General features: G+C 40.5%; 1 protein-coding gene across 2 annotated transcripts in view; it reads right to left on the reverse strand.

The window, feature by feature from the left end:
• Positions 1-21,659, reverse strand: part of angpt1 (angiopoietin 1) — a 93,268-nt gene that overhangs the window by 62,324 nt on the left and 9,285 nt on the right. Inside the window, exon 1 of one of the 2 annotated variants that reach the window (XM_084738646.1) lies at positions 20,275-21,102. The exons of the other annotated variant lie outside the window; for it this stretch is intronic. Within the exon in view, the coding sequence (XP_084594772.1) occupies positions 20,275-20,679 (405 nt within the window). The 5' untranslated portion in view covers positions 20,680-21,102. Of the gene's footprint in view, positions 1-20,274; positions 21,103-21,659 lie in introns of those variants that run through there. 2 annotated transcript variants of the gene reach the window in all.

Below are 21,659 nucleotides of genomic sequence, written 5' to 3' on the forward strand. Positions count from 1 at the left end.
CCTCACCCTAAAATGTACCGCAAGTTCATGCATGGACACAAACAGGCTATGCATTAATGCACACATCACAGGCATTTTCATCAGAGTAGGGGACAATTAGCTTAACACTTTATTGAGTGCAATTTTCAACTCAGTGGATGCTATGAAAGGCTTGCTGGGTACTTTATGAAAGAAAGAGGAATCCTCCTGGAGGTCTTTAGAAAAGACGACTTTCTCTTCGGCATGGCAGCTAACTGTTAGCATACTGTTTGTTAGTGTGCTTGAATATAACCCTGAAAGTGACATGTTGATTGACTGACACACACACACACCCACTGATCAGTGTTGAATTATATATATATTTAGTGAGGTAATTATGAGTAGAACAGAATATGATAAACTTTTACTAATAAACTAAAGTAGCCAGCTGACAAACAGCAAAGACTCGTAGATAATGATTGTACTAATAATACGTCACATTAGTATTTAATTATCTTAAATTGGACCTCAGACATTCTGAGCAGCAGCTTGATCTGTCTGTGAAACTACTGTTAACTAATATAGCATTAACACAGCAGCTAAAGGTGAGACTGGGAGCTGTCAGCCGGATTCATTTACATATCTGATAACTTCAGCTGTTGTTAGTGCTTATTTACCATCCATTCATAAGAGGAAAACCTTGAGTAGTCACAACTAAATGTAACACCACTTTAAATGTAATGATTAAATTAATGAGAAAGTCATTTTAGGCATTCCTGCAATATAGTATTATTACTAAATGTCTGGTTTTCTAGATTCAAACTTTGACATTGACTTAAAGTGAAATACTTAATAATAATATATGTTTACTAACCTGCTGTCTGCAATTGAAAAAGTATAGTTTTACAGTAAGATTTATGATATACAAAGCACTTTAAATCAAAGAACTCAAGAAACTTTAAACTTAACCTAACCACCATTTTTTTAGTGTGATCAAAAACAAAATGAATTGTCTGATATACAGTAATATATCTAATATTGGTTGTTGTATAATTTTAATATTATTTTGTTGCAATCACAGTATACAGTTATATAAATGTACAGTTATATATTTCGTTCATTTCTGACTCAAACCTCAAACAAATCATAGCATTTCCTGGTTTCTTTCCATGTTAAATGAAAATAAATACAGTACAGTACGGCACAAGCATGAATGTATATTTTCAAAAATCCTCCAGTTACAATCCTGATCTCTAATGTCAAAAAGGGCCCAAAAATTACTCCAATTAATTATGCGTATCTGGCCGTATGGGAGAGGAAGTACTCGCATTCACCCAAGACATGGGAATGCGTAACGAAACCCAAACAACCAAACAAACTGGGACCTGCTCATTCATCCAGAGGTCTTAAACACTGAGTACCAGCGAGGGGCAGTCTGCAGTTAATGTGACGCAAGTCGTCCAACATGGGAATCTGTCCTGAGGGACGCATCCGGGCAGGAATGTCCCCGATGATGCCTTTTTTTTTCGGTCAGTGCTTCAGGCCATGTCAGTCTGTCCCTTTTACTGAAATAGACGGGGACACTGCAGCCCCATCATCCCACAGAGGAGGCGCTTGCAGCCAAATATTTGAGATAGCGTTCCAGTGTACCCTCTAAACATCACAGCACGGGATTCCTCTGCCAAAAAAACTGTAGAAATAGATGCAAAAGGACATGTGTTGTTTTAAGCTCGGCCGTGACAGAAACATTAGTACGCACACGGTCGTACGTTAAACCTCCCGGCTGGGCAGAACTTCAGGGAAAAAATGTCTCCAGTGTTCCCGTTTGTGTGCCAGCACTACTATCTATCAAGCTGGGTGTCTCTTCTAATCAAAATGAATGGGCATTTAATGACAGGGGCTGTTTCCTTCAACGTCACAGTCGTGTTTATCTTTCATCCTAACATCCCATTAAGCGAGGACTGCAGAGTTTATAAACCGCCGCTGTAGTCGTCCAGGGTTACAGTTACTACACACTCCACACACTTTTTCTCACTTTCTCTTTCTGCCGCTCGTTGTATCTCTCTGCCTCCCCCTCACCCAGCCTCTTCTCTCTTACAGTCTCTGCTTTGCTTTGTTTCTATCACCAAAGATGAACTGTCGCTATCTCATCAGGTCCAGATTATGTTACTTAAGAGTCACGTTTGACTTTCCAAGTGTTGCTTTTCCACACACTGGGTTATACATCACACTATGGAAGCCCATTTCTGCCAATAAAAGAGAAAAAAAATCCCCATGGAAAGTCATAAATATGAGATGAAAAGTCATAATTATGAGTTATAAAGTCTAAATTATGAGATAAAAATGTGTAATTGAGATAGAAATTCAAAAGTACAAGTCAAGATACATTGATACAAGATAGATTGATACAAGTCAAAAGTATGAGACACAAAGTTGAAATATTGAGTAAAAGGCCAAAATTATAGCTTGAAAAGGCAGAATTATAAATGAAAAAGTTGTTTATATGAGATAAAAAGTCAAAATTCTGAGATTAAAAAGTCATAATTATGAGACAAAGTCACAGTTATGAGTTAAAAATGGAGAGTTATGAGTTAATAAATCAGAATTATGAGATAAAAGGTAGTAATTTTGAGCAGAAAGTCAAAACTTAAAAAGCTGAAATTATGAGTTAAAAAGTCAAAATACTGAGGAAAAAAGTTTGAGGTAAGTTGAGTTAAAAAGGCAGAATTAGAAATTAAAAAGTCATGAGATAAAAAAAAAGTGGAACTCAGGAGATAAAAAGTCACATATATGAAATAGTCAAAATTATGACTTTTTCATAATTGTGAGATTTTTTCATCTCACAGTTATGACTTCCCATAGGGGCATTTTTTCTTTTATGTAATCGGATTTGTGTAAATGAGCTTCTATACATATGCATGGTTGCATGAGGCACTTTTAAGTACGTTGGTACATTAAGGCAGAAAACAGCGTGTGTGTGCACGTGTCCGTCTGCATGTGGGCCTAAATTTCCCCTGAGTGATGCTGAACCGACACTCAATCCAAACAGAGGGGATGAGCAGGAAGACGGGCTGCAGTAGCCCGACAAACATCTCCACATGGAACTGTTTCAGTCTGACCTGCGGTTCACCGCGGCTGGAGGAGACGGAGGAAAATATATGTTGGTGTTAATGTTAATGTGCAGCTCAAAGACTCGACAGTACCACTGCGGGCCGTGAAACAGTCACTGCTGCCTGAACCCTCAGCCGATGATGGATGAAAACACTGATAACGTTCATGTTTGTGTGTCTTTATTGTCTGTTGCTCTTTCTAGAAAAGCCGCAGGAAAAATATATTTGTAAGTCATGCATCTAAAATGAGTTGAAACAAGCCTGGCTGTGTGACAGCACAATTTGTTAGACATTCACTTTTGGATCATTTACAGCATGTCTCTCTTGGGACGAGCCACGGAATAAGACAGAAGAGAAGAGATGGAAGATTTTGAGAAGCGTGGATAACACACAGTGCACTGTATGAATAATCACTGGCCTTTTATGTGTCCATGTTTCTGTTTGTTTTTGCATTTCTTAGGCTGAAGTGCAAAAGATGTGTGTATAAACACAGTCGAAAACAGAAGATGGATCAAATTAAAATCCAATCAAAACCAGTACAAGTAAACTAGGATCATTATGTTCAGACAACAAAGCAAAACATCCTTGCGCATCACACAGGAATTCCCACAGACATCCACAATATCAACCGTACTGAAGAAGAAAGCCATACCTCCACCAAACACAAACAGTCATGCAATCTCATCCTGCAGTCCCATGTAAACCTGGAAATGTACAAACTGGAACCAAACTGGACCTGTCTATTATCTGGACTTCACAGCTGATTGATATTAATAAGTCAATATTTAAACTTTGCGTCTCGCTTAATGTAATGTTAATAGCCTTCTCCCTTGTTTCTGGCTGCGATGCATCGTTCCTCCTTGTCAAGAAAGTTGGTAAATTATGTCCAGGTTTTCTCCTAGATTGAAACAGCATGGCTAATTCACTCATTGTTCCAGCTTAAAAATACACTTGCTGTCACAGCAGGGTGACCGTGTTTTTAAGCCCCAAACCAGGACACTCAAGTGTACTGTACGATAATGAACGTGCATGGTCATGCACACGTACATGCAGGTGATTATGCATGCACCACACATGCTGTCACAAAACTATTATGTTATTATGAACTAAAATGGTTCCAGAGCAAATTGACCAGACATTTAATGGTTAAAGCAGGAGAAACACTAAACCAGTGCATACCGATCTGTAAATGAATGTGGGTTTTACAGCTGTGTTTTATACTGTATGAAAGGCTTCTCCTTCAGTTCATGAAATCCCTGCAGCACCTGAAAGCAGCAGCTGTTAACACACAGATGCTCACTGTGTTTACCTTCATTAAATCGCTTGAAAACAACACCAGGTTGCTAAGGCACAACTTTGGAGGTGAGTTACATGATTGCTAAAATAGCGTTGGTCTGATGTAATCATCACAAATCACTTTCTTTATATTGCTGAGCTATTTTTATCATGTTTAAATCTGATTGGCACAGGTGTTTCAGAGCACTGAAATCAGTGATGTGACTCATCAGAGGCTATTTAATGATCACAGCACCCGCTGATCTACACTCACCTCACACAACTGAGGCTACTAAATGTTAAACTGAGGGTGCAGCATGTGCTTTTGCACCTTCACAGCCTGTTTAATTGTGGTGAGAACCGTTCAGTGTTTTGCAGATATTTGTCTGGACTCTGGAATCAGTTTTGTTGGATCCAGTATATGATAACTTCAACTTTTTCTATCGTTTGAACGATAAAAACAATTGCGCGTTTATTGCAACAGCTGGTAATGTTAGACAAGTCTGTCCTTTGTTCTCCGACTCTTCACTTCCTGAGCGGGGACGTTCACTTGTCATTTGGCATCACCTTGTGACCATCTACACTTCATTGACAGCTTAGTAAACTACAACTGCTGGATGAAGATCATGTGTTATGATCAAAAGCTCCAAAAGCCACAAAATGTACCTTTAGGTAAAACTGATTTATCAACAGTTCTGTATATTCCAGTGATCTTCCTGGGAAATTACTCAATTTAAACAAAAATGAGTTGATTGCTGTTGAATGAGGACACAACTGAAGACACCAAAGGACCTGGACATTGTTCAGGAATTCTCTGGTTTGACATAACGCTCTATGATCAGTTCTACTCTAGATATCATGCTTCAGTAAGACGTATACTCTGATGTTCATAACAGGAGTGCTGTTTGACAGTCACTGAGAAACTGTGACAGCCTCTTTTCTGTCCGAGCTTCACCTCATGACTGTATCCGGTCCAGAGAAGTAACATCTCATTTGATCCTGCACAGGCCATCAGTTAAGCTGCAGGTCGCTTCATCCAAACACAGACTCACATGTACGTCAAACAATGTCACGCACTAGCACATATGCAGAAACGGACATTAGTGTGACACAAACTCCTCTGTAAGCACACGCATTCAGAAACACACACACGGGCCTCTGGAGGATTAGCCTCTCCATCTCAAAACCACTGCAAACACGTCCATTTAAATAAACATCAAGAACCATTTGTAAGCATTTGTATTTTGGTTGTAAATCCGGACCATGAAGCACATCCATTTGTTCGATCAATGACAGATTTATGAGCGAGTTCCTGTTAGGTCGCCGTACAGCAGCACATTTTAGGACAAGTCTGTCAACTACTGTGATACAAACTGTAAAGAATCATTAATCAGTTTGGTGGAATCAGCTAATCCTCTCTCATTAACTTAAAATAAATTTACAAGGTTTATTTGTACAAGTTAATTAAACTTAAAGTTGTTGAGAGTTGCTGATAATTGTCTTGACAGCACATTTCATGACGCCATTGAAGTCAACAAGCTTTCTTTGCCGCCGATCACATAATAACTTGCTGCACCAGTCGTGTTTAACTGGTTTTGTCATTTATGGAGTGCAGTCTGTCCCTGCAGAGAACAGCAACAACCACGAATGCCAAAAACGACAATCAACACTTATCGCTATGAAAGGTTTTATTTTGTAACTGACTGCTATAATAACAGTTTTAAATGTGGCAGCGTTAAAACAGAAACCTGATGCTAAATCAAGGAAACAAAGGTCAATAAAAGTTTTATATTCGCTGTCATTTATGTGGCTCAGAAGTAGTGATGAACTGGTGTAATACGCTGGATCAGCACTGATACTGACCTTAAAGCTGTTGTGTGAATATTAACAATAAATAAAATGACCAGGTGTTTGTGAAAGTAGCATGCAGTGACCAACCCACAGAAAATGACCACCTGACTCCTAGTTCCCCTGCGTTTTAGCATCTTTTGGCTTATTGTTTTGGCAGTAACATCACTCTTTTGATTCACTCTCATCACTCTCTGTGTTTTATTCCTCAGGCAGCTGTTTTGAATCCACTGTAAGCTAGCTGTCCAGAATCAAACAGCAGACAGACAAAGTTAGTTGCAAACTACAGTGGCTAACAAACATAGTATAGTGTTTAGCAGTTTAAGAGCCTGACATTTTGCTGAGGAGTTGGTGGAGACCAAAACAGAGCTAACAGGAGGGTGAATATCCTGAGCTTATGCATCAAAATCATATCAGGTAAGAAAAAGTAGTAGTGGTGCATGTTTAGACTGAATCTTCATCAAAGCATGGGACCCAAATGTTGCACAGCGGCAGGTGTTTTCCATCAGCTAATCACCTGCTATGACATCACTGACTGGGGTGTCACCCAAAGTGCAACAAGCTGAAAAGGCAAAGGTAAAGAAATGTGGTGAAAGGTCAGAAATGTGAGTGATTTTATGAGGGCTTTTGACTTGTACTGCACTATGTTTTGTGGGTGTAATTTTCAAACAGTGGGGGATATGTCTGCCAGCTCCAGCCCTGGTATTGTGTGGAACGTGAGAAGCCTGGCTCTGGTCCCAGACGAGGCAAACACAGTTCTGGACAGGGTTTGGACTGTGTTCTCAAAACAGATTTGAGAGTGTATATGTGTTTGCATGTGTGTCTGTATCTTTTTTGTTTTCATATGTGTGAATATGTGCATGTGCCACACCAATCACGGCACTTAACCGACAAACTGAGAACTGACACGCTCAGTTGTCCAAACCGCCCACAGAAAACACAGATGGCCTGTCGTTCTGCACGGTTTCAGACTGTCTACCATCGAGATGTGTTTCAGATTGTAAATTAATTCATTGCACGATATTCACCCACACCAAAGCACTAAAAAAACAAAACAAAAAAAGAAACATAAATAAGAACTTGTTGCACTAACAAAGATTCATTTAATCTAAGGTTAGTTATAATCAATGTTTAGCAAAACTAAGTTTTAAAATGAGTAAATCTAGATTTAAAATCAAGCAGAGCTCTGTTGCACAACTAAAAACTAATCTTGCTTTAGTAAATCCAAGTAAATAAATAAATAAATAATAAATATGCATACTGTTGCAACCTAGTAATTAGAAACAAAAGTTCTACAAAAGTTACATTGTTTCCTTGCTAGCTAAAAAGAGGTTAAAACAGAGGTTTAAAACAGAGGAAGAATTTCAGTTTTAAGCTGAGTTTAAAAGTTTGGTGCAACATAATATAAAGTTTAAACCAGGATTTAATCAGGTTTAAGAATGAATCCCTGGTGGTGCAACCCAGCCTAAGTGAGACTGAACTGTTGGATGTGATGTAGAGGTTGAAGAAGTGACTGCTATCCCACCACTCCAAGAACAAAATTAAAACAATGGAGCCAACTATTAATCATTTAAACATCTATCTTCCCACACTGGGAAAGAGTGAAACGGTTTATCTTTCACCCAGTATCTTGCTCTCTGTCCCCGTTGCCCTCTTCCTCTCTTTTCACCTTTACTTGCTTCCTGTCATCAGTTTTCCACGACTCTGACCGACTCTTCAGCCCTCTGAAAGCGCCTCGTTCAGCCATCTGACTGTGATTCTTTTTGTTTCTTCAATTTGAAACCATAGCAACACTCAATCCGCTGGGCTGATCTCCAGAAAAAGGTGAAACAGCTCTGTCCCCTGGAACCTCTGGAAGGCTCCCCAGCGTTGACAGACAAAGACGTCCTCTCAGAAAGCAACATCTGTCGGGGAGAGTCAAAGAGACGCTGCGGGGAGAGACGGCCTCAGAGGCAGCATGTGGGGAGGCTTCAGGAATTCTTCTCTTCACTCCGCAGACTTTACAGAATTAACTTTGGGACTAATAATTGTAAAATACAAAGAGATCAAAGAACTAAACTTCAAAAGTGGATGAACAAAAAATGAGGCCTGTAGTGAGACAACTTGCAGCGTATTCAGATTTTTCATCCTCCTGCTCCCCGAACCAGCAGAACACGCTTAGAAAAAAAGGTGCTAACTAGAAACATGAAGAGTTCTTCGACTTACCCCTGTAGGAGAACCCTTTTTGGTTCCTAGTAGCAGTTTTTATTTCATTATCAGCGTACTATCTAGAACCCAACATAAAGGCTCACCCAGAGGCCCAATATGAGAGGTTCTCCAGAGAACCTTTCTATGGTGTAATGGTTCCACCCAGAGTCCGGTCAGGAGGTTCTATCCAGAACCTTTTCATCCTCTAACGATGCTACCAAGAACCCATCCACGTGGCTCTACTGAGAACACTTTTATATTCCAAGGGATTTATGTAGAACTGATCCAGAGGGTTCTATCAAGACCCCTTTTTATACTACAAGGGTTTCATATAGAACCCATTCACAGGGTTTTCGTGTGAACCCTTATATTTTAAAAGATTTTTATCTAGAACCCAACAAGGGGGTTCTGCTGAGAACAATTTAGTCAAATTAATAGTTTCAATGAGAGCCCATCTACAGGGTTCTAGCGAGAACCCATTTTTTATTACAAGAGTTTCATTCACAACCCACATACAGGTTTTAATGAAGAACCCTTTTTATATTACAAGGAGGGGTTTCATCTAGAACCCACCCTGGGGGTTCCATACTGAGAATGCTTTTATCTTCCAAGGCTTTTATTGGGAACCCTGTTCTATCAAGAACCCTTTTATATTCCATTGGTTTTTATCTAGAACCCACCCAGGGGGTTCTACTAAGAGGACTTTTATATCATGGTACAAAGAACCCTTGACAATAGAGGATCTCAACAATACTTGAAGAACTCTTTTTTTTCCAAAAAGGGTTCTTTGGATGAAAAGGGTTCTTAATGGAAGAACCCTTGACGAACCCCACACCTTCAGGAAGAACCCTTTTGGAACCCTTATTTGTAAGAGTGTACATAACATGCATGTTCTCTCAGTGTTATCTTTTCCTGGAAGTAAAGCGGTTGTAAAAAAAAATCGACGGACTCGTTATTGTGAATTCACACCGTGCGGACGTCCTGCAGCAGCTCGAGTTCTCCGCTGCAGTTTTGTTTTTCTGTGCCATTTTAGTTCCCTTGAACCTTCATCGAGCCTTGATTTACAGACCACAACCAAAATGAACCTGAAGTCGGCAGGAAAATAAATAGCAGCAGATACGGGTGAGTAATATTATCATCTGCTCTGTTTATCAAGAGTCATTATAAAACGAAAATACAACAAAGATAAGAGGCGGTTCTGCGAGTGAAACAAGTTCAAACACAGTTGTGATTTGCTGCAGGCTGTGATAACACCGCATTACTTCCCCCGCTAAATGCGCACTCAGATTGACTATAATGTCTAATGTTTCGCTCTATCTAAGCTATTACTATCTCATATTTGGCTCATAAGCACTCAACCTTAGCAGTGGCAGAGATACAGCCCTGAACCTTGTGCTTTTGGCAACTCTTCTGACCATAACTTACACTCTCAGTACTAATGACTTCCACTTGCCTGCCCAAAAAAATATTATTTATACTCATTCTTTTGAAAAAAAAAAGAAAAAAAGCTTTTGCTCTTGTTTCAGACACTTTATAAAAACATATCTAAACGCCACAGTAGAATAAAATATCTAAACATCACTTCCAGACCCGAGTAACACACTGCAGAGCACTCACATTCATAACACAATAGTTTTATATAAACAGTGGATCAAATGACCACAAGTGTGTGAAGCGGGTGGCTTATAATGACAAATCCAGAGATAATTATCAGTTAATTGTGCAGTTAGGCTCAACTTTAGTGAGCAGCCAGCAACTTTGAAGGGAAATTTTTGCCAATTTTCAAACAGCTTTATCATTAAATGTGGCTGTAGTCAATCAAAAGAAGTCTTGGTTGACAGAAATTCAACCTACTCTTTGACTAATTAAATAGTAAATTGGGGGAAAAAATCTGCACATTATCTATAGATTAATTAAATCAGCCACACTGGGCTGAGTGCACGCTACCTGGGTGCTAATCAAAGCTACACTTGGCATTGCAAAGTGAATGAATTCCTGCAGTTTGACCATTTCCTTTCAACAACAACTAAAAACTATGATAAACCCTCTGTTTGTTGCAGCAAACAGCAGACAGACCAAGTTAACAAGCAGCTGGCAGTCCACTGTGGCGCATTCAGCAGCCTTGGAGGCAGATGTTTCTCTCTAGAGTTGTGGAGATCAGACCAGAGCTAAAGAAAGAGCGAGTACTGGACTCACGTTCTGCAGAGAGGCAGAGGCACGACTCCAAATTAATGCTAATGTTGATACATGTCAGTTATAATGTAATAATGTGTCAGTTTTAGGTTCCTTGCTTGTTTGGCTGCCTCACAATGACCTAAAAAAAATCAATTAATGCAGGTTTAAACAGATCACTTTCATATCTGAGTGACACACTGCGAAGCACTCACATTCACAAAACCTCTGACAAACAAATGAAGAAAAATTAGCTCCATTAAGGGGAGTGAATATACTCGAGGGCAAATGGAAACACAATCCTATCGGAGGAAGCGCTCAATTTATTCCACAGACGCATCAGTGGGTGCCAAGCTACACGCTGGCTACTCTGTTTTCAGAAGGAATATCATAAATCGCTCTCAGTCAAATGTATAACCTTGTAATTAAAACAAAATAAATCCCCCGCAAAGTGCCCACCAGAGGGTGATTCACTCAGATGAGTGATGGAAAAGGAACCACATGCTCGCATTAGAGCTGTAGCAAGACAAACTAGACATGTTCAAGACACACAGTTCAATTACCAAGAAATTTACTACTTCATTTATTGGGCTTTAAAGAGAAATCACTCATTCTTATTGATATCTGGGTTCTGAACCATTTTTTGCATTGATGTCTGGGTCATTTCCAATTTTTTTGTGTTTATATCTGGGTTCTTGATCACTTTTAGCTTTAATATCTCGGTTTTGACGATTTTTAGTGCTGATTTTGAGGTTCTTAACCACTTTTAGCATTGATATCTTGGTTCTTGATGATTTTTAGTGTTGATATCTGGATCATTTACAAATTTTCAGGTTTATATCTGGGTTCTTGACAATATTTATCATTGACATCTGGCTAGTTGTGAATTCTTATCTGGGACAACGGTGTGGGACACGATTTGTCCCAGTTCTCAAGAATGGGTGGTATATAGTACATGTCTGCCCAGTATCAAAACTCAGCACGTTTGGGGCCACCAGCCGCTCTGAAATATGATTTCTGGAAAAAATGGGACTCAAAACAAAGTGGGTTGCCATATTGAGCGTGACAAAACTTCTAAATGCCTCTTTTCCTGAAAATCAGGCACATTAACAACATTGGGCTCATTTTCACGTCCATGTGGAAATACTATGGCAGGGCTGTAATGTTTTCCCCTACTCCCATGACACGCTAAGCAGAAAGCTCTGTTTCCTTTTCACTTTCGGTCTTAGTACGAGTGCAACCAAGACGACTTCTCTGGAAGCTGTTATTGTAGTGTCCTTCAGCAATTTCCATGGTTTCCTTTTTATAAGTTTCGGGGTCAGGAAGGAAGAGCTTTTTATTCCTCTGAGCATTTCCTTGCCCTTCTGCATCATCCGATTGTTGGTTTTGGCCCACATTATCAGTGAAAATAAACTCTTATAGAGGCAGTCACCCCTAAAATAGATGGGTTTCTCCTTGGATCCCCAAACATGCTGTGTGGCCCTCTGATAGCATTAAGTAGAGAAACATATTCACCCTTTCTCCTATGAACTCCCAGTATGGAAGGGAAACAAGCTGCTGCCCACATGTCAGTGTATCCATTTAAACCACTGTTTACGCAGCACAGTCTTGTTCGTTGAGAGGCAGAATGATGGGAATTTCACAGGGATAAGACACCAATGATAGCTTCCCCCCCTCCCTTTGTTCAACAGCTTAGTTTGGCACAGGCCACCCTTCTCAAGAAACACTGCTCTCAACCACTTTCTACTGTCTCCACCAGCAGGGAAATGAGAAGATCTATCACTTTCACTCCCAAGAGCAGAAACACGGTTTGGCTGGCTAAACTTCTATCTGAGACAAATTTTAAGAGAAGTAGAAAGGATATTATCAAAATGTGTTGTGAGATACAGTATGCTTCTATTACTTTTTACTCAGTGCAAACTTCTATCAGTGCAATCCTCATTGCCATTCAATACTCCAAAGCCGAACAGCGAGAGTAATGCCTTGGTCAAATTGTCGTACCGTTCATACTACACAGCTTTCTGTCGTGTAATGTCTTGAAGGAGTCTTGAAGTTTGCACAATGCATGACTGACTGGCAACAAGGGATCACACATTACAAGATCTTTCACCAAGAGGAATCCTCAACAAGTCTGTCTGCTCTCCAAACTACAAAAACACACACGAAAAGTGACATTAGATCATTAATAATGAAGCATCAGTGTGCAGCATGTTACTGTCGTAGCTGCTGGCGGTGGAGCTTTAGAAATACTTTTTGCTCATTTTTTTTATTCGGGCTGTTCTGGCTGCTGCTTGGATGCTCTTCCGTCTCTCCCCTCCGACTCCTCTCCTCTGCGTTTGCTCTTACTGGCTGTAATTTGTTGCATGGTTGCCAGACACATCCCCGACACGACCAGATATTAAACCTGCTTAATATCGTGAAGCTGTCTGTAAGGCATCAAGGAGCTCTCTGGGAGTTCTTGTATTATGTCTTTGAACAGTTCACACATAAAAATCACACCAGTTTGTCTCTGATCTGGTGTTTTTGATGTTTTTATATCTTTTTACCTTATTTTATGCTTTTATTATTACTTATGTTGTTTCACTTTTTCCTCTGTTTTTATTTTCTCTTTTGTAAGTTTATTAAGGCACATTCAGAGTGGGTGCTAATAGCTATCTTCAAAGTCCATAAACTGAGTCAGACTGGGTAATATCCATTTTTGAGATGTGTCAGATGGCGCAATGAACGGCTGGCGAATGGTCCTGCTATGACAAAAAAACCAAAAAAAAACCAAAACTAATTTAAACACGATTCAGTCATCAACTCACATCAACAATCTGATTGTAATCTGTTCTGGCCAGTGTCTATGCAACAACAACAAAAAAATAAATAAATTAAAAACAGGGAATGGAAAGTAAACTTGAGGTGAATGTTTTTTAGCCTCAGCATTATGCCAACTTGTGCTGCATTCTGGATAATTTCATTTTGTGTTTTAATTTGAAATGTCGGTTGCAATGGCAGTTATATTGCGAGAGAGTTTTGGCCCTAAAGTTTTGACTGTCAGCATTGTGACGTAGCTTGTTTTTGGTTTACAGGGCTTTCTCAAGGCCTTTCACACTACCGCCACCTCAAGTCATTTTAGTTTACTTGTACAGGAAGGCAGCAGAGGGAAAGCCATTTCGACTGGACATTATCAGATATCATGTGTTTTTTTGAGTACCCAAAGCTGTACAACACAGCACTAGCCACAAACACCAGTGGTCCCAGTGATTAAAACCTTGTTTCTTGGGGAATTATTTACATGACATATCCATGTTTTTCTCCCTTACCTTTATTTCATAGATGCCCATATAAGCTAACAGATATTTGCAAGCTAGTATACGTTTTGTGTACTTTTGGGTGGTTTGTACCAACATCCTTGGACTGCAGTGACAACAGTGACTTTTACAAACACTTTGCTTTTCAGGGGAATGCACACAGTGGTGTGAAAGAGCACCATGTTTTGACTGATTTCTTCAAAGATTCACAACTTTTATCTGGAAGAGCCCAAATTGCACATTGATTACTTTTTTTGTAGTTTGTATTCTTCTGTTAAGCCTTAATTTTGCAAAGCATCATGTACATTACGTTAAGAAAGGTGCTACACAACTAAAGGTTAATTGTTAACATTGCTCCATGCGTGAAATATCTTGTTTCCTGCTGCATTTTCTCCCTGAGATCAGAGCCAACCATGTCCGAGGCTCCTCGCCTTGCAGGCAGGCTGCGGCAGTAATCCTTGGACAAACACAAGCCACCTTTGACTGGTCAGGAATGTTATCAGGGTCCATATACTCTGCCCATGGCTGAGGAAGGAAAGATCTCAGACTTAAAATGTTTTCCCAACAGCTGTTTGCTGCATCACTCTCTCCGTTTACCCCCCACACTGGACTGCACTACCCAGGCACGGGGGTGCTATCTGGACTGGTCTCCTCCGTCCGTCTCTTTCATCAGGGCTGGCTGGAGCAGCTCTCGCTTAGACAAGCAGTAAAAACGCTGGCGTGATTAAGATAGATAGACTGGCCAGGACACTTAATCTTCTGTCCAATGAAAAATGTTAACTGCATCCTGATGTTCCCCCCCATGCAGTGCAATTAGGCTGAATTACCACTGTGTGTTTAAGTGTCCCCACTGAAATGCCTACTCCAATTCCTTTCTTGTGCTAATCTTTCACGTGGTCCTTGTGTTTTTCAATGACATGCACCCAGGAAATTAAATATCATCCTGTTTAAACATTTCAAAACATAATCCAACAATGATGACATCAAACAATCATGTCGATATTGGGTTTTTAAAAATAAAATGTGCTATTTAAAACGAAAAATATCTGTGGCCCTGCAAACTCCAAACTGTCACAAAAGAAGAATGACAGTATCAGTGGGGATGGCAGACGTTTTCACAGACTCCTTTTTTACATCTGAGGAGAAAGTTACTCTAGAGATCTCATTAGTCAAACCTTCAGTCTACCGACGCTGCCGTTGTGTTTTCATAGTATCACTTGTACTATCACAGACGGATGAGGTCCACTGAGCAAAGATAAAGCCGGTGTTATTTCACCCCTGGCCTTTCTTGACACATGGATCGCTTTTGGGAGCCGTGCAGAAACACACACTCAGGTTTTCAGACTTGACTCAAGTCTGACTCAAATAGTGAACTGCTATAGAAACTCATCAATAAAAGATGCGGTGTATTTCTTTAATTAGATGGATGCTTATTGGTAGTTAGCCCTCTAAAGTGAAAAACAGTGCAGAATATTTTGCCCGTATCTTGCTTGTTTGTCTTATTTCTGCCATATAAAGGTGAATGTACACTGATTAGATAATTCTTAGCTGACATAGTTTTTATTTATCCATTAGTTTAAAAAATCCCTCAAATTCCATTCTGGAGTTGTGCCTTGCCATTAGACCAGGACAAAAACATCAAGAAGTTATTGCAACGTGAACATTTTCAACTGTGACACAGATGTCACTTACCAGCACTACTGCTAACTGTAAGTAGAAGCTTCATTTGCCTTTAGATCAACATGACAACCAGGCAAAACTGACCTGCAAACACATAAATGTAGATGGGGAAGCTGCCAATTCATGTTTCTTCATCCTTTTTATCCAGAAAAATGTCAGTTACGCCAGTCTTGCCCAGACCAATATGACAGTGATCCATGATGGTTATGTCAACGTGAAGATAACTCCCATGAGCCCACACCACTTCATGATGTCATCAAACTACATCTTTTGTTCTTGTCTTAATGTGAGAGAGACCCCTAGCAGCAGAATTTAGATTTTAAAGGCTCATTATTATGGTTTTAAATTTCTGCATCATGGTGTTAACATTGTTACTCATAATATTATGTCTTAGCCGTGTTTTCTGGTCTACACAAATGCATATGTTAAAATTAAATCAATATCAAACGTGCAACAGTCAGTTGACTAACAGCTTGAGCTAGGTGAGTAGAAACCTCTGTAGTTGGAGCAGTCCTAATTTACACACACAGCTATGTAAAATTTACAGTACACCCTGACATACACCACATACAGTAAATTCCTCCTCTAAACTGAGATAAAGTCTGTGATATACAGTCCAATGATAAGCTGATGTCTAACAGATTCTAACTTGTACCCTCAAAAACCCTGTAACTGGGGACTCATACATATTTGTGTCTGCTCTGTGGTTCAGTAAGAAATGAGGGTGGAGTCGCCTCCAACCCTACATCTCCCTAATTACAAACTCCATCAACATCTCGCTCTAACACACAGTGACCAACGGCTGGTTAATTGATGAGGAATGACTATTTCCTCCAACCTGAGGAGTGAAAAGTTTACTTTCTGAGAGTAAATGAGAAGCAGGCACACAGCAGAGAAGCCCAGACGGTTTGGGGGAGGACACGCTGACTGCTAATGAATAGACTGGGGGGTATATTGATGAAGTTCAGGTTGACTAATTCCCCAGCTCCACTGTAATTCATCAAATCCATCAGGTGTTATCTGGGCATGCATTTGCTTTAAGGCACACCAAAGGTGGGAGCAAGCCACACGTGTGCAGTTCACAGGCAAATCTCAAGTCTGAAGAAAGTCCCACGTTGCTGCGGTGAGAATCAAGTGAGTCAAGTCAAGTCAAAAGTCAAGTCATTGGGAATTCTGATGACCAAGTCCTACCCCAGTTTCTGCACTTAAATGAAACACAGTTAGCTCGTAGGCTAATTGGTTTAACTGGTTAACATTATATGGCCCCAAATCAGTCCCTCAATAGTGCATTAGAGAAGAGAAGACATATTAAAGTCATAGTTCTGATTATTTGAGGGTGGTCTGTATGTTTTTGGTGTTTGGGGGAACTTATATGAGAAAAATCACTGAATTTATGTGTGGAAAAGTTATGACTCAGTCCGTCATCCCAACCAACTCTTTCTTAGCACTGGGTTTCTGGGTTTAAATAGACTGTGAATCATCATAAAATTATGTGCACTATGGGATTTAGAAAGGCAAGTTCTTCTCAGTCGTCTCAAGTCATGAAGTCAAAGTCAAGTTGAATCTTTTATCAATGTTAATCAAGCAACTCTCAAGTCAAGTCACGTGACTCAATTCCCCACCTTTGTGCTTCACGCAGACAGAAAAATAAACCATTAGCATTAAGCAATAAATCACAGATCCAACCTGCTAATCTTATTTGAGAACGACAATATTGTGGAAAGTCGAGGAGCAGGAGAGAGCCGGTTCTGCCGAATTTGGAAGTTTGTTTATTTGATTCATGTATTCATTTCGGGGAGATAGTCTCACTTTCTTTGGAGACACAAAGTCTCAAAGCTTAGAAAAGCAGAGTGCCTGCCAAGCTATATCACCATATCAGTGATGGCCTTAAACTTTGCAACTCATTAACGCTACAGTAGAACCATATTTGAACATAGTAAACATGTCAGTAGATCTATAAATAAACTGTAATAAAGTAATTAAATGAGAGATATTTCATGTCATATCAGCTCAGTTATAATGTTTGTGTTTGTTTTATTCTATAGAAAAATAAAACAGGTTATAGATGTGACTCTTCTGGATTTTCATGTTACACTTGCACGTCCTTGACTTGAACAAATAAAGGCAGCTTTCTCTTTCTCTGTCTTTTCCTCCTCTGAGTGTCTCTGGGGGCTCTCTCTGACTTCCTGCCATTAAAGAGAAAGCCCACTGGAGAACAGGGGGTGACTGACATATAACTACCTCTGCTCTATGACCGACGCTCCACACAACTCAACTGGACATCTGTGGAATTTACTCAAAGGGTGGTTTACTCGGGAAAACGTAGAGAAAGCGGGAGAAAATAGACATTGCTCGCTGGACGGCAGACAGAGACTCAACCATCCAAGATATCTATAGAGACTATAAAGTCGGACAGCTGTGTGACATCAAGAACAAAAAGTTCATTTCAGATAGTGTACACAGTTACATAACAGCAAAGCAGTGTTAATATAAATAGTTTTGCATATTCTGGCTTCTAGATTATTAAAAGCACATTTTCTTGTTGTCTGATAGAAGCTTTGTTTGTCAAATTGACCACGACGTCTGTTTGAGTTTACCCATTAATTTTAGAGGTTTACAAGTCAAGTCAGCTTTATTTATATATCCCGGTATCACAGATCACAATTTGCCTCAGGGGGCTTTACAATCTGTACAGTCTACGACACCATCTATCCTGTAGACCCTCAATCAGCTGAGGAAAGTCTCCCTGCAAAAATCTTACAAACAGGGGGAAAAAAATGCAAGAAAAGGGTCAGTTCACACCATTTGAACCTGAACAGCAATGTCTCTATCTTACTCAAGATAATCCACAGACCTTGTTCTGAGTAATTTCATGTAGGAACTACTTTCTTTCAGCAGTACAATCTCCAGGGACTAATAAAAAGAACTAGAACCAGAACTAGTAACTAGGTCATGATTCTTGGAAAGGGACACTGGTTTTGAGTGCCATTTGGTCCCATTATATTGGAGAGAAGACAGACATGTCTATGGCCAAGATCTCCAAAACTCACAAGGAAAAAATCTAGATGGATAAACACTACTACTAATAACACTACTAACCTGGCACACCAGATGGTTTGTTACACAGAACCATCTGGGGAATCGTCCATAGAAACTGCTTGGAAAAGGGCAGGCACTTGGCAGGTGATTAGATGAACCATCTGTCACATCTGACACGATCAGGAGAAGAGCAAAACATCTTTTCCATTGAGAAAAGCCTTCAGGGTCGGTCTTTGCTCTTCTTTTAGTGAAGAAATACTCCAATTGTGATATAACTAATGCTATCGCAGTCGCTAAGCTAACCTCTTAAGAAGCTGCCATTGTTTGTTCAAAGCAAATCACTTCCATAGGTGCTTCTTGCTGTTGTCACACCTGAAACCACGTCCGTAGCTGCCAGTAGTCTTATTATACCGATTGGCGCACCACTCTTGGTGCGGACACAAACTGATAACTCAGAGCCTCACAAGATGGATTCTCGTGTGATCTCACAAATCCAGCTGCCTCGCAAGGTAATAGCACTACAGGCTAGGGTAAAATATGTTTTTTTGATTTTGGGGTGAACTGTCCCTTTAAGGAAGAGCCACAGAGGAGAGATCCCTCACCCAGGACAGACATGCAATAGATGTTGTGTACAGAACAGAACAGAACAGAACAGCAGAGATCAAATACAAATTTTGATGACTAAAATTCTGATATAAAATAAGTGTAATCATGAGACCAATGATGCTGCACTTTTAGATACGGCTGTAATCCTTCCAGCTAAGCCTCTTTTTGTGCACGTTATTTCACTGACATTTGTGCGTCCCTGTGACATTTCAGTCTCAGACTGGTCACACATCATCACATAGGAAAAACATTCTCAACTCCTAAAGCATATAAACTCTCTCCTACTGACAAACACTTTGACAAACAGCGTGTTGACCACGAGAAAACAGCAAACGCAGGCTGGTTTCTGGTCTGAGAGCCTCATCCAGAAACCAAAACAAGTTATCTTGTGAAGCCGCAAACAGACACTCTGTGGAGACCACACACCCGACGGAAACACAAATATCTCAACAAACACACAACAGTGGGACCACTTCAAAAGACATCCAGTCTCCTGCAGGGCTGTTGCGCTTCAATGCGCTTCAATACACAACTTTCTAAACGTGGATCTTATTACAGGGTTTCTGCAGGTACTTAAAATGTCTAAAATCCAATAATCTGAATTTAAGGCTTTAAAATGTCCTAAAATTGATTGGATTATGGAGTTAAAGGCATGTAACGCAACATTTCCCTCAAGACAATGAATAGACCATTCATAAACCCTTTCAATCATCACTTAAGCCCCATTAGAAGTGTGTGGTGGTGGTATTTCCTTATCATCTCATTATTTATTTGATATCCTGGGAATAAGACTCAACAATCTATTATCTTTCTGGTGTGTTTATGAACAGCTCGGACAAATCCTACTGACTCTACGTTCAACTTTTCTTTAATAAGGATGCATTAACTTCAGTCTTGCAATTAAAGCTCTTATATATTGAGGACGTTGGTGTCCTGATTCTGACTCTGCTAAAAACGTAAAAACGTCTTTGAAAAATCTTAAATTTAACTTGTTGAAATCTGCAGAAACCTTGAACTAAAACAGGAAAACTTAGCTGCTTTCCTGTTTCAGTTGACCATGATGTGATGACAGCCAAAATTATAATAATATCTCCTACTCTTACCTTCTGTAGCCACTGGGTATAGTTCTCCATAATGTGCTCAAGCTGCTGGATCTTCTGGCTGGGAAAGTCTGCCTCAGGCGGCGGAGCGTCCCTCTGGAGAGAGTTGGCGTTCTGCTGGGGGCTACCGGCTTTGGCCTCCCTGCAGGAGCCTCCTCTGCCTCCATCTCCCTCAGGTAGGATGAACGTGTAGGTGCACTGGCCATGCTGGATCTTATGAAAGCGTCTGTTGCTGTAATTATTGCTGCTACTACTTCCTCCGCTACTGCTGCTACTGCTGCTACTGCTGCCACCTGTGCTGCTGCTGCTATCCGTCCCTCTCCTCTGCTCCCCTCCTCCGCAGCTGACAATCACCAGAAGTGCCGCCACGGAGAGCAAGTGTTGGGCGAAGTTGTACCACAGCATCATGAAAGTTGCAGGTGGGTCAATTCTTGTATTGTCTTCGTTTGGCTGGATGTTGCCTTTAAAGCTGGATCAGACAACGGTGAGGAACACCGTTAGCCTGGAACATGCACCATCCATCCTCACATTGGACCTCCAGCGTTGAGAGCTACTGCACACATGCACATGCTCTGCCTCCACAGCTCCTTTAAGTTCTTAAAGTCTGGGCAAGAAAAGTTGCACGCATCTCCTGCAGAGTGACAGCCTGCTTATAAATCTTGATGTTCTTCCAATAAAATCGCAGCCAGACACAGACTGTGCGCTTGCATTTATCAATCTCTGCATTTAAAATAGGTGCTGGGTGAGCGAGGACGGTGTCGTCAGACCTCCCCTGGTCTCTCTGCCGTCCCGTCCTCCTCTGCTCTCTGACTTGACGACTGAGAAGAGTGAGAGAGACTCTCACTCTGAAGAGCAGTTCCAGCACACTCTGCGCCTGCCCCTTGCAGAGCCTGCACAGGAATGTGAGTGTGTGTGCACGGATGTGTGTGTGTGTGTGTGTGTGTGTGTGTCTGAGCCTGGCAGAAAAGGGACCCCAGCACAGAGGATGTGCTTAGACTGTGAGGATCGGTTTACAGGCGCTCTGACTGCAGCCTCATGTGGTTGACCTGCCTCACTGGCTGTGTGTTCACACAAAAGACTCCTCTGAACGTGTGGCTTTAATTTATCTGCTCCTGAGATACGACTTGACTCCCTTCTATACTGTACAATGACAGGTGCTATATTACAACTAGGCTCAAGGGAGGTATATTTCTAGGTGTTTTTATTGTCTGATTCTTCTTTTCACTCTCCTCCGACAATGAAAAACCATCGTCATGGCAAGTGAGATCTTTATAGAGGCGGAGGTGGAGGTCTTCATCATATATCCAAGCAACTTCAGACCTGCCAGCCTGTATGCATCTGGTTTAGCAAATACACATTTTTGATATCAAACTACACTGGTATGATTT

The sequence above is a fragment of the Lutjanus erythropterus genome, chromosome 16 (genome assembly GCF_056507025.1).
Source record: "Lutjanus erythropterus isolate fLutEry1 chromosome 16, fLutEry1.hap2, whole genome shotgun sequence".
Taxonomy (NCBI): Eukaryota; Metazoa; Chordata; class Actinopteri; order Lutjaniformes; family Lutjanidae; genus Lutjanus; species Lutjanus erythropterus.